Source organism: Eucalyptus grandis, chromosome 5, assembly GCF_016545825.1.
Source record: "Eucalyptus grandis isolate ANBG69807.140 chromosome 5, ASM1654582v1, whole genome shotgun sequence".
NCBI classification, from domain to species: Eukaryota; Viridiplantae; Streptophyta; class Magnoliopsida; order Myrtales; family Myrtaceae; genus Eucalyptus; species Eucalyptus grandis.
This window is the reverse complement of record NC_052616.1, coordinates 51,813,478-51,825,649: the sequence shown is the minus strand read 5'-3', so window position 1 is coordinate 51,825,649 and position 12,172 is coordinate 51,813,478. Positions and strand designations below refer to the sequence as shown.

The following is a 12,172-nucleotide window of genomic DNA, read 5'->3' as shown; positions in this document are numbered from 1 at the left end:
AATGGAATAGGCCATTACTAGATCATCTCTTTGATGTTGAGACAATTGCTGAAATTATGAAGATTCCTATCCGACCTCGTATATGACCGATCATATCATTTGGCCGTGCACGGCTAGTGGTACGTATCTTGTTAAAAGTGCTTATAGTTTTCTTCGACGGGATCAAAATACTTCTATCCTAAACGAGCTTCCTCATCCTATCAACCACCACCGAGCCTGGAAAAACTCTGGAAACTTGGATCCCCCCAAACTTAAATTTTTCCTTTGGTCCTTACACCCAGAATGCATTGCCCACTAAAGACAATCTCTTCCGCATGAAAAACATTTGTGCTGATCCTATCTGCTCTCTGTTCAACTCAACAACCAGAAACCCCGGAACACTTATTTTTACTATGTCCATGGACATCACAAGTGTGGTCTCATTCCCGAGATCAATATACCAATTCTTCCCACGAGAAATTCACCGATTAGATGAATGGCTAGCAAGTCATATGAATGTAGGGCGAGTGTACTGGCATGGAGTTTCGTCAATCGGTATGGCAAATATGGAAATCGCGCAATCGATTCATCTTCAACCAGCAAACTCGATCCTCTTCAAATTGTTGCAACCGCACCGAACAAGCTCAAGCGGCCCGCGATGTCTTCTCCCATGTTCCGGTGGATGGCTCAGGTTGTAGAGATCCCCATTCTCGCACAGGCAGCTCAACCAGATTAGCAACACAGTTGCCTACCGTGGTACCCACCAGCGGAGATTCGACCGCCTCAACGCGACGAGAACCCGATCTGGTTCGCTTGGAGGCCCCCGATCCAGGTGCCCCGAAAATTAATATTGATGGGGCTTTTAACCCGGGAAGCACTACTTGGATCAACTGCCTATATCTGTCGTGATCACGAAGGGAAGTTGATTGAAGGTTTCACACGAACACTATCTGCTCATTCGGCATTAGAGGTAGAAATCCAGGCGTTGATAGTTGCCCTGCAGCACTTGAAGCATGAGAATCACTCTAAGACTTCTCTTATCTTTGAAACCGATTGTCTTGCGCTGGTAATGGCAATGAACTTCCCTCAGACGTCTCCATGGTTGGTCAAACCCTTGATTGCTGAAGCCGCAGCTTTGCTGCTCTGTTTTGCCCGTGCTTCTGTTAGGTTTTGCAGAAGAGCAGCGAATGCCCCTGCTGACTGGGCTGCCAAGGCCCAAAACAACGGCCATTTACCTTCTAACCGGGGCCGCTTTCCCTCCCCCGCTTTGTTACATCTTCTAGCTTGTGATGTATGTGAAGCCGATTGTAACTTTCGGTATTAGCTAATGAATCGTTTATTTCATGACCAAAAAAAAAAAAAAAAGAAGACTATATGCTAGAGCAGCAGAAGCACTAAGCACCATTATTGCTAATTCAATACACATGGTAAAGTCAAAAAGGAATTTTGACCCAACACTATCTTTTAAGGAAATTTCCAATTTTTTTAATAAAAAAAAATCATTTTTATGGTAGAAATTGGTAGAATCCAAGACGTTCAGGACAAGCTAGCTACCGTGTGACACCTTTGTCTCATTTCTTTTTTTTTTTTGCCATAACACCTTTGTCTCATTTCAATAATCTTTATCCTACATGCTGAAATTAGGCTTACTTGGCCTTATAGAGGGTTGACACGTGGCGGACAGCTCATAGCCAAGTTAAAGCCCGAGATGGGGGAAAATGGTTGCGTGAAATGGACATAAGTATTTAACCTAAATTGGAATAAGTGCATGAGTTTTGCTAGACGAAATATATAATCAGTTAAATGTGTAGAAAGTGACAGATCAATTTTGAATTAAACCGAACTTGGCCACCAGAGACTTGTGGGTGTACAAGACGCAAGCCATGACCCGAGACTTGTGGAAATGAACACTAAAAGTTTATACGAGCCATATATAAAAGTTGATTTAGACATCGCCATGTCCAAAGAATAGCTGTATTAAAAAGAGCAAATTATCTAGATACTCAAAGCAAAGTATGCTATATCACTTTATGAATGATTTGTAAACCAAAATTGTTTACAATCATGGAGGGAATTTGTGGCATTCTTACTTATGCTAGTTGTAGCGGATGAACCATCTTATAGGACCGGGGGTAACCTCTCCTCCACACTCAAGCGAGATTAGGATAGTACCTTAGGTGTTACATATTTCAATTGCGGTAGATAAATTACCTCAAGAGACAATGGGTTCGACCTTTACTTTACAATTGAGCAAGATTGGGACATTGCCTTATAGGGTATCTGAATTAGGGGAAATTTGCGCTGTTCTTACTTAGGGCGATTGTGGTGGACAAACCACCTTTCGGGACCATGGGACAACCCCCTCCACACTCTAACGAGGTTGGTATATTGCCTCAGGGGTTATTTATTCCGATTACGGTGGATAAATCACCCCATGAGACCGTGGGGTCATCCCCTCCTCCAGACTTAAGCGAGATTTGGACATTACCTCGGGGTTATTCGGACTCGAATAGCATAAATCAGATCTTTCTAATGAATGTTTTAAAGTTCTTATGTCGTTTCCCTCTTAATATGTTTCTGGCTCAAGAATTCTCTTCAATAAGAATTATTCTCTTTGAGCAAGACTAGCAAAGGATAATTTCAATGAACGGAATATTAAACGGTGGGATCGGCCGAATTTATATGCATGCGCCCATTGATTTTGCAATTTGTCTTCAAAGTAGTGCGACAAAGTCCATTACCAGGTATAGTCCAAGTGACAATGGGACATCGCTCTTATAAAAGTGATGATGACAAAGAAGGACTTCATCATAATTTTATGAAAATGCTCGAGGACTTGATTGCATAATCTAATTGGTCAATTAATCAAACAAACCCCATACATAATGTTGTAGGACTTCTAATGAAATTTCTTAGTTAAAGCATCGTGTCCTTAGATGAAAGTATAACCCTGGGGAGCTTGGGAGAATATATTGCATAACATTGACCAGATGTGGTAATGTGAAATACTAACTTAGATATGGCAAACTGAGCCGATCACCATTAATTAATAACACAATCTATCCATGCCAATACCATATAATTTGTTGGTTAAAGATGTCTGGTCTATTGACTTGATATTTGGGAGTGTTTGGTTTGGGACTCTAGCCGTTCTGAATTGTGCAATTTCGTTTTGAGGATTCCCCCACGTGAAAGGGAAGTATGAGGGAAGATTAAGGTGTAGACATGGATTTGTTTTTTCCCTCAATGCCGGCACACGCGGGGAAAAAGTCAAGTTCGACTTTGACAATTGTGGTCGGTCCAACTACTCCGAAATCCACAAAGATTATGGCATTGTTGATGCTTCTTTTTCACTACACGTCTGCTTTTTGGCATTTTTTTTTTTTTTTAGTGTGAAATAGAGAGGAGGTGCTATGGTGGGTGCCATCGCAATGACGGCAGTGGAAGTGGCGGGTGGCTAGGAGACCTCGACGATCGGTTTTGGCAATGGTGTCGATGGGCTTTAGTGGTGATTAAGCTAGGGGTTTGTTAGTAGCTGTGACGGAGAAAAAGGGATAGGGGTACTATTATTAGAAAGAAGGCGCAATGTCAAAAATAGTACGCGAATGCCTGGCCAACGTTAACTATGATCCTAATACTTTTTGAATGAAACCAAACTGGTCAAATTGATAGAGAGAGATAATCAATTAGATGGGCTAAATTGGTTCCATCCAAATATTATAAAGAGTAAATTGAACAAAATTAAAACAATGAGGGCAAAATCACACGTCGATCGAGAATACAAGAGTTTAATTGTCATGATCTCCTTGAAATTGAGGTGCAAAATTGTAGTTGTGAAAATAGAGGTGCTGACTGATGAAAGATGTGACAAGGCAAGTATGTCCAGGGCATGTCTTGCATCTGATTCACGTGGATTGACCACGTGGCTGGCTAGTCCGTCGTCCTATCCCGGACGATTGTGGGTGTCGTGCTTGGCTATAGCCACTTTTCGAAAAAGACCTCACCAGAGAGAATTGACCGGAGCCTGGGCCTTCTCGAAATGGCCATTTAGTCAGCTTCACAACAAGCACGGATCCTGGGATTAGACGAGATTGTTGAACTTGTGGTCAACCAAATCAGCTAAGTTTCTCCATCATCTCTCTCTCTCTCTCTCTCTCTCTCTCTCCCTGTCTCCTTCAACTGAAATTATCTCATATTTTCTACTTAACTAATTAAGGACGCGTTTGGTAACGATTTTGTTCTCGAGAACTGATTCTGACTAAAAATGATTATTTTTTATTCTATTCCCGGAAACTGATTCTAAGTAAAAAAACGCGTTTGGTAACTATCTAAAATTTTTTATTCTGGAATAAAATTACGTTTGATACCGTGCTAATAGATTCTATTCAAAATTAATTTTTTTATTTTTAAATATATTTTTTCCTTTTTTCCCCTTTTTCCTATTCTTCTTCTTCTTCTTCATGTGGCCGGTCCCAGCGTTGCCGGCCCTTGGCAAGGTTGGCCCTCGTCGACCGAGCCTCGCCGGCAGTTGGGCAAGACTCACCCAACCGGCGAGCCTCGCCGGTGGCCGGGCGAGCCTCACCGATAGGCGAGGCTCGCCTGGCCACCGGCGAGGCTCGCCCAGCCACCAGCGAGGCTAGGCGAGCCTCGCTGGTGGCTGGGCTTGTCTTCGGCGAGCTCGTCGAACCAGCGATCGGCGGCAGACGGCGGCAACGGGCGACGACGGGCGGCAACAGGTGGTGACGGACGGTGGTGAGCGGTGGCGAATGGCAATCACGGGATGACGAAAGGGAAGAATGAGAGTTTTCCTGTTTTGATTCTTTTTTTTTATTCTCGGATGAAGAATCATATTTTTTTATTCTCAATTCTCTTCCCAATCTATTTCCGAGAGCAAAAAATTTTATCAAACGTGATTCTCGTCCCAAACTGATTCTGGGAACAAAAAATCAGAATCTAGCACTGTTTGGCACGTTGCCAAACAGGCCATAATTCTCGAGAGCTCGTGACTTTTGGCCCCTATGACTAGCAGAAGAGCACGCGCAAATTCATGCTGAATAACAAGAAGAGCATGACATACGTGTCCAGAGCGAAACGAACGTGATACACGCGTGGTTCTCGACATATCGTAAAAGATTGATAGTGGTTGACTGTACAGAATATGGGTTATGCTCCTATAATGTCTAGTAGAATGTTGATCCTGGACGACTGGATCGGGCAAGAGCAGCTTGGCCCACTGAAAGGCAACGGTGTTCATGTCAATAACACTTACAGGGAATCAACCATCGAATGTGTACCAGCATAACGAAGTTCAATTCTAGCAGAATTTTTTTGACATGTCCATGGAATTCCGATACAGTTGCAGAGCGACAAGAAGCGACTATAAACTGATTCTTCAACCTGGTGCTTCATTTAAGGTCGAAGAATGTGGAACTTCACTAGTTAATTGAAATGCCTAGCCTGATGATCAGATTGATACGTATAAGCCTGCAACAGATAGGATATTATGCTATGAAAGTGCAAGAAGTTATTTCCTTTTCTGAAAACTTGTATCATATGATTGTAACATCATTTGGTATGAAAATAATCGAGCATTTCATTTATTAAGACTCTTTTCTTATTACTGCTATGGTCAAAACATGGTATTGAAATAGATGTTTACAACACAGTATATGCTCAGAGTTTGGGGTGGGGCGGCTGTTAATTCCCACTTTCCCAGCTACAAAATGTTTTTCTTACCAATCCGCTTTAGCAGCTGGAGGAATCGGACCAACGTTAAACTTCACCTTGTTGATTTCTTCCATGATTGGTGAACTTGGAGCATCTCTCGGTTGATGCATTGCTATCTCGCATTGGAAAGACTCAGCAGAAGCGAGAGACTGCACATGCTTGGCAATCTATCTACCTTCTAATAATGTTATGGTAATCTTATTCGAGTTACCATCTCTTTGACTCATTTCAACGTCAATCTTTTCAGAGCTCCTCTCAATGTAGAAACCGGGCTGCTTGGGCTGTGGTAGGGAAGCACTCTCACTGTCCAACATCAGTAGCACAGATGACATATTTGGTCTATCGCCAGGATGCTGTTGCACACATAATAGCCCGATTTGTATGCATTTTACAACTTCCGATAGATCGAAAGAATTTGGAAGTTGTGGATCTATGAAGTCGCTCGCCTTCCTTTCAAGCCACAACTTCCAGGCCTGACAAAAAAAAAAAAAGAGTGAATTTTTAGGCCATGTCCAACGGAAGTATTGCTGTATTATGAGATTAGAGCGTTGTCGCACATGTCCGAGAAGATTGAAGCAATGGTCCGGATGATTGAATTCTCTATTCCTCTTTCCACATATTATTTCCAGCAATAGTACCCCAAAGCTAAAAACGTCTGATTTTGTTGAGAAAAGCCCATCTATTGTGTATTCTGGTGCCATGTAACCACTGCAAGCAAAACAATATGGATAAAAAGAAAAGGAATTTGAATGTGAATGTGTAAGCCCATGAAAATCCTTCTCACTACTTACTAAGTACCGACTATCCTCTTTGTTTTCGCTAGTGACTGATCTCTGCCAAAGACTCTAGCCACACCAAAATCCGATATTTTAGGGTTCATCTCATTGTCAAGCAATACATTGCTTGCTTTGAGATCCCTATGTATGATTCTCAATCTCGAATCTTGATGGAGATAGAGGAGTCCCCGCACAATTCCTATGATAATGTCGAATCGCCTTCTCCACACTAGAGAATTTCCCCTTGTTTTACCTGATTTAAACCTTTTTCTAATCAGTAATTTTGGATGAAAGATATTTTCAACAAATTGCATATTGAATGGATATCAAACAGAGAAGGCATTGATCAGAGCAAACCAAATATGAAAGAGTCCAGACTTCCATTAGGCATGTATTCATAGATTAGCATCCTCTCTTCTTCAATACAACACCCCCGAAGTCTAACAAGATTTCGGTGCTGAAGCTTCGCGATCAACATGACCTCATTCTTAAATTCATTAAGACCTTGCCGAGAGTCTTCTGACAATCTCTTGACTGCTATTTCTTGCCCATTTGACAGCTGACCCTGACAAGTGAGTTGCATAATTTTTCCCAAGTGACAGGGGACAATAAAAATGAAATGCGGAATGAAGAGTAGTGTTCTTTTGTACGACATATGAAATCGTAGACTAAACTCTACCTTGTATACGGGGCCAAAACCTCCTTCTCCTAACTTATTTGAATAACAAAAGTTGTTAGTTGCTCGTAAAATGGTGACCATATCAAAGATCGGAAGCTGTAAGTTGTTCTCATCTTCAGCCTGAAGGTGGAACGTTATCCCTGTTGACCATTGAACTTTCATCAGAGCATATGTTCTTTTTTTCCCCAGAATAAATGAACTATATGCAGGGGAAAAGTATTTAAAAAGTCATAAACATTTTGTATTTATGCCAATTTAGTCTAAAACATTTTTCACTTGATGCCAATTTAGTCATTTCCGACTAATTTTGGTCGGATTTTGCTGACTAAGCGCTGGTCGGCTAACGTGGCACGATCGGCGCTAACATGTACAATTTTTAATAATATTTTAATATTTTTGAATTTTTTATTTTCTTTTTCCTCTTCCCTTTTTTTTTCTTTTTCATTCTCCTCCTCCTTCCTCCAACTGGTCACTGGACCTCAACAACCAGCCCTTGACCTTGTTGGATGAGGCTAGGTCAAGCCCTCGCCCAGTCTTTGGCGAGGCCTTGGCCGTGAGGGCAACCTCGGATCCAACGAGGGCGAGCCCCGCCGCCCCGTGTGAGGCTGTCCTCATGGCCACCGGCGAGGGCTCGAAACTCACTAGTGGCCGACGAGCTTGCCAAAGATTGGCAAGGTCGACCTCAACCTCGTCGACTATCATGTTTGGCCGGTCGCCAAGATTTGGCGACCAGCTGGAGGAAGAAGGTGGAGAAGGAAAAAATTAAAAAAATTAAAAAATTAAAAAAATTAGAACATATTAAAATATTATTAAAACTTGTTAACGTCAATGCCAATCGCAACATCAGTCAATCGTGCCCAGTCAACAAAATCCGGTAAAATTAGTCAGAAATGATTGAATTGGTATCAAGCAAAAATGTTTAGGACTAAATTGGCATATAAAAAAATGTTTATGACTAAATTGGCACAAATACAAAAGATTTAGATTTTTTTAACACTTTTCCCCTATATGCAAGCAACGAACAGCTATTGCACGTATCAACTAAGACACGGGTGTTAGCAATGAGGCCTCAGCGATGAACTTTCCAAGCATCAATAGATCTAAAATTCATTTGACTTGATGAGAAAATATGAGATTCTTTTCTGTATGCTATCAACTTACTTATTGATTGTTAACCCAGATAACAAAAATAGCAATACTATGACTTGACTCCAAGATACGAAAAGAGAGAACCAAGAATTATGGTTGACGTTCTGAAAGCAAATTCTAGTCAGAGCCTCAATTGCTATAGAGCAAGAGCTCAACTCAACTAAGGGAAATGGAGTACCTTGAGCATGTTTTCCTCTTCCAAACAATGCAGAAAAAAGCACCACCGAAAGCACGACAAATGCCATGGAAATCGCCACTGCCACCCATTCTTTCCCCTTGGAATTCACTGAATCTGAGAACATTGAGAGAGGTTAAGGTGATCAAAATCAATGGAGAATAGGATTATCATGAGTCCAGGAATAAAAGGGAAAACAAAGGTATATGTACTACCGAGGTCTGAGGCTGAAACGCGAATGTAAAGATCTTGATTCGCAGATCGGCTGAGTATTCTGACGTCAAGAAGATCTCCAAACCATAGGAGACAGCCACTTCCACCTCCAGTGGCGTCTATGTTCGCGTAGGCCCTGCATGAGCAGTTCTTGGAGCACTCTAATTCACATTCCTTAAGGCTCATGCTAGTGTTCATCGTGAACTGCAACAAATCAGGCATTTTCACACGTTTGAGCCTCTTAAACCCTTCTCCTTTAGAACAATTAAATGGGTTCTTACTGACACACCCACTACTCCACACAAATGTATCCCACTCTGCCTGTGACTTCGGTTGATAACCAATCATGCAGCTACATATTGGAGAATTGCTGATCGTGCACATGCTATTGGGTCCGCAATTCCCGTAGACATCACAGGCATCATATGGCAACATATAAATCATGGTCCACTCCTGCGTTTTCTCGCTCCACAGGTACCGTTGGTGGTTCCCTGAAGCGTTTAACACCAACCTCGTGATGGTGGATTCATTGAAATGGTTGAACGTGAAGTAGACCTCTTGAGAATTGTTGACGAACTTGGGGATGAATATCAAATTAGGAACCATCGGCATCCTACCGAACTGTATTCCATTCCAAGGCCCACTTCGGAAGTATTTGACACGTCCCTTACGTATGACTAGTTGGGGAATTATTCCTCCAAGATCGACACCGAAGGTGAAGTCTCCCGTTGAGGGATCCTCTGCGCTCTTCCAGGATGTCATGTGCCGGTCCAAACCCATCCTCAGGTCCCACCCGAGCTTCATGCCCACCAATAATGTGTTGGAGGGATGATCAAAACTCTGCCAAAGATAGTTTCCAGAGACATTTTCACTGTCATCTTTCAAAACTAGATTTCCAGAATCCAGGAGGTGAGCAACTACACTTTGCGAAGTAGCATTCATGTTATTCGAAGACCACAAGACTCTTTCTGCTTGGTCAACAAGGACTAGTTTACCTTCACTACCTATCCTCAGAACCCCTGACGAATCATTCACCGGATTATCTCCATTTGCCACCCAAACAGTGGTCTTTTCTGGGATGTTGTGGTACCATATTGCGAGGAATCTGTAGCTGGAGTTTCCAGGGCTAAAGAAACCTAGCTGAAACTTTTCTCCTGCCGACACTAGAGTATCACCATCACGAATTGTCTCAGATGAGCTCAACACATCGACTGACTTGCATACTTCTAGTGCAAACATACAAATTGAAATGAAATACGGTATGGAAAAACAAGGAATATCCATCTATTAGCCTTTCACGCTTGCAAATAGAACTAGCAGGAGGAGAAAATCGAGTTCGTTGGAAATCCGGTGTTTGTTGAAACGAAGAAAGCGGGAATTCCTCATGATGTGTAGGTTCCATGATCCCATAGTTGATGAAGATTTGCTGGTAGCCACATACCACAAGCCTAACAGACTTCTGGGTCTTCGAGGATTGTCCGTTTCTGAGTCACTTGATTGATGAATTTTTGCTGGTAGCAACAAACCACAAGCCTTACAGACTTCTGGGTCTTCGAGGATTGCCCGTTTCTGAGTCACTTTTCTCAAGTGACTCAGGAATTGCCTTAGCCAATGGGGAGGGAGGAAGCGGTCCAAGACATTTCATGTAATTGGACATTTCCACAAATGACCTTTGAAAGCCAACTACACTCAGGTTTATAAAAGTGTTAAAGCCTGGCAAATTATTGACATCAATAATTTTCTGTATCCTGTGACATCCCCTTCTCCCCTCCCTCTTTTGTCTTCTTTTCTCTCTCCTCCTTCTCCTCCTCCCTCACGTTTCCTCCCCCGCTTTCTGCCGTTCATCCCCTTTCCCCTTCTCTCTCTCTCCTTCTTTTCTCCTTTCCCCCACCCACCCCCAACTTTTTCTTTTCTTCCCTCTCTCTTCCTTTCTCTCTCCCTCTCTCTTCTATCTCCCCCTCTCTCTGGACCGAGCCTCTTCTTCTTCTTCTTCTTCTTCTTGCCGCCGCCGCCCAACTCCTCACCACCAGCACCACCACCGCCTATGCCCCCAACTCACCACCATGCCACCTCTGTCCACTGCTTGGAGTCGTGCCACTCGCCTTCCTCACCGCCGAGCTTCAAGGACCGTCGCGCTGCCGCTCGCTCATTGCCGTCCCCAAGCCACCGTCATTGCCTCTTGCCGCCGCTCGCTTAGCCGTTCGTGCTGCCGTTGCTTCGAGCCACCACAACCACCGTCATGAGCCACCGCTCGAACCGAGCCCCCCTTTTGAGCCGTTGCCGTCAAGCCTCCATTTGAGCCATGAGCATTGCGTTCTCAACGCCGTTGTGCCACCGTCGCCATGGGCTCGCCTTCGCCGGAAATTAGTGAATTAACCTCCTAATTGTGAATTACGGCGTGAATTGCGTTTAGGGGTGGTTAGTTTAATATTAACTGCAATTAGTTTAAGTAATTACGATTAGATTGATTAATCATGGTTAGATTAATTAATTGAGGTTAGTTTAATTAATCATAAGTTATTTATTTTAATTGTAATTAATTTAATTAATGGTAATTATTTTAGTTAATGAAAATTAATTTTAATTAAATATAGTTAGGCTAATTAATCGAGTTTAGCCTAATTAATTGTAATTACCGCAATTAATTGTGATTAGTGTAAATTAATGATGGATTAGTTGTTAAGTAGAATTTTATGCTCGTTCTACTGGATGAATTTACACTTGTTTTTGATCGTTTGAGCATGTAATACCATGATGTCTAATTGTGTCATGCCCCGAACCCCGAGCGTGTGCCTATTCCTATCTGGTCAATAATAATTTGCGACTTCCCAAGACGAGTTGCCGACCCTTTTCATTTTATTGCACATGTGAAAGCGAAAAGAATCCTCGACAAGACTCATCGGGATAGAAAAGCAAGATACAAATTCATAAACAAACATGCTTTTATATTCACACTGTCATGTACAAAGTCATTACTAAAAGACTACAAAAGACTGGCCTTCCAAAAAGAAGCGGCCCTAACCGACCTACGCTTCCGATCACCTCCTCTCAGCTCCAAGTCCTCCACTCGATGACCCTGAAAATGTTGTCCCACAACGGGGTGAGATATCATCTCAGCGAGTCTAAGCTCTAAACCCCAATTAGGAGGGAAATACGCCAAGAAGTGTCCTAATCACACAATCACACAATCAAGAAGACTTACCTCGTCTCAACTCCACCCTGTAGGTCAGTACAATTTATATCACAGACAACATGAGAACATGAGCAACATTAAGCTCCAAATAATTGAAACGCCACACTCAATTAATCACGCGTTCCTAGTTCTGATCTTGGCATATGGCACGGCCTACTCTCTGTTCGGCGGTCTTCTGGCATTGCAGGCATCGTCTCACCCCATTGAGCACGGCATGTCTCTTTATCAGATGGCTTTCCGAAGGAGTATAGGGTCGAGAATCAATTGCAACCGGCTTCCCG

General features: G+C 42.6%; 1 protein-coding gene across 1 annotated transcript; it reads right to left on the bottom strand.

The window, feature by feature from the left end:
• Nucleotides 1–5,554: 5,554 nt before the first annotated feature.
• Nucleotides 5,555–10,381, bottom strand: LOC104432074 (G-type lectin S-receptor-like serine/threonine-protein kinase At4g27290). Its single transcript, XM_039313218.1, has 7 exons — nucleotides 8,701–10,381; nucleotides 8,489–8,602; nucleotides 7,162–7,301; nucleotides 6,840–7,047; nucleotides 6,498–6,735; nucleotides 6,264–6,414; nucleotides 5,555–6,179 (listed from the first exon to the last, which is right to left on the bottom strand). Exons 1-7 carry the CDS (start codon nucleotides 9,980–9,982, stop codon nucleotides 5,874–5,876), a joined length of 2,439 nt encoding a protein of 812 aa, XP_039169152.1. The 5' UTR covers nucleotides 9,983–10,381; the 3' UTR covers nucleotides 5,555–5,873.
• Nucleotides 10,382–12,172: the final 1,791 nt, after the last annotated feature.

What these genes read in the sequence shown, in the direction of transcription:
- LOC104432074 (XM_039313218.1), bottom strand. Translation starts at nt 9,982, where the DNA reads ATGGATATTCCTTGTTTTTCCATACCGTATTTCATTTCAATTTGTATG. An exon ending in CGTTTCAGCCTCAGACCTCG is followed by an intron (nt 8,603 to 8,700) that starts GTAGTACATATA and finishes CAATGTTCTCAG; the next exon opens with ATTCAGTGAATTCCAAGGGG. An exon ending in GCTTCAATCTTCTCGGACAT is followed by an intron (nt 6,180 to 6,263) that starts GTGCGACAACGC and finishes TTTTTTTGTCAG; the next exon opens with GCCTGGAAGTTGTGGCTTGA.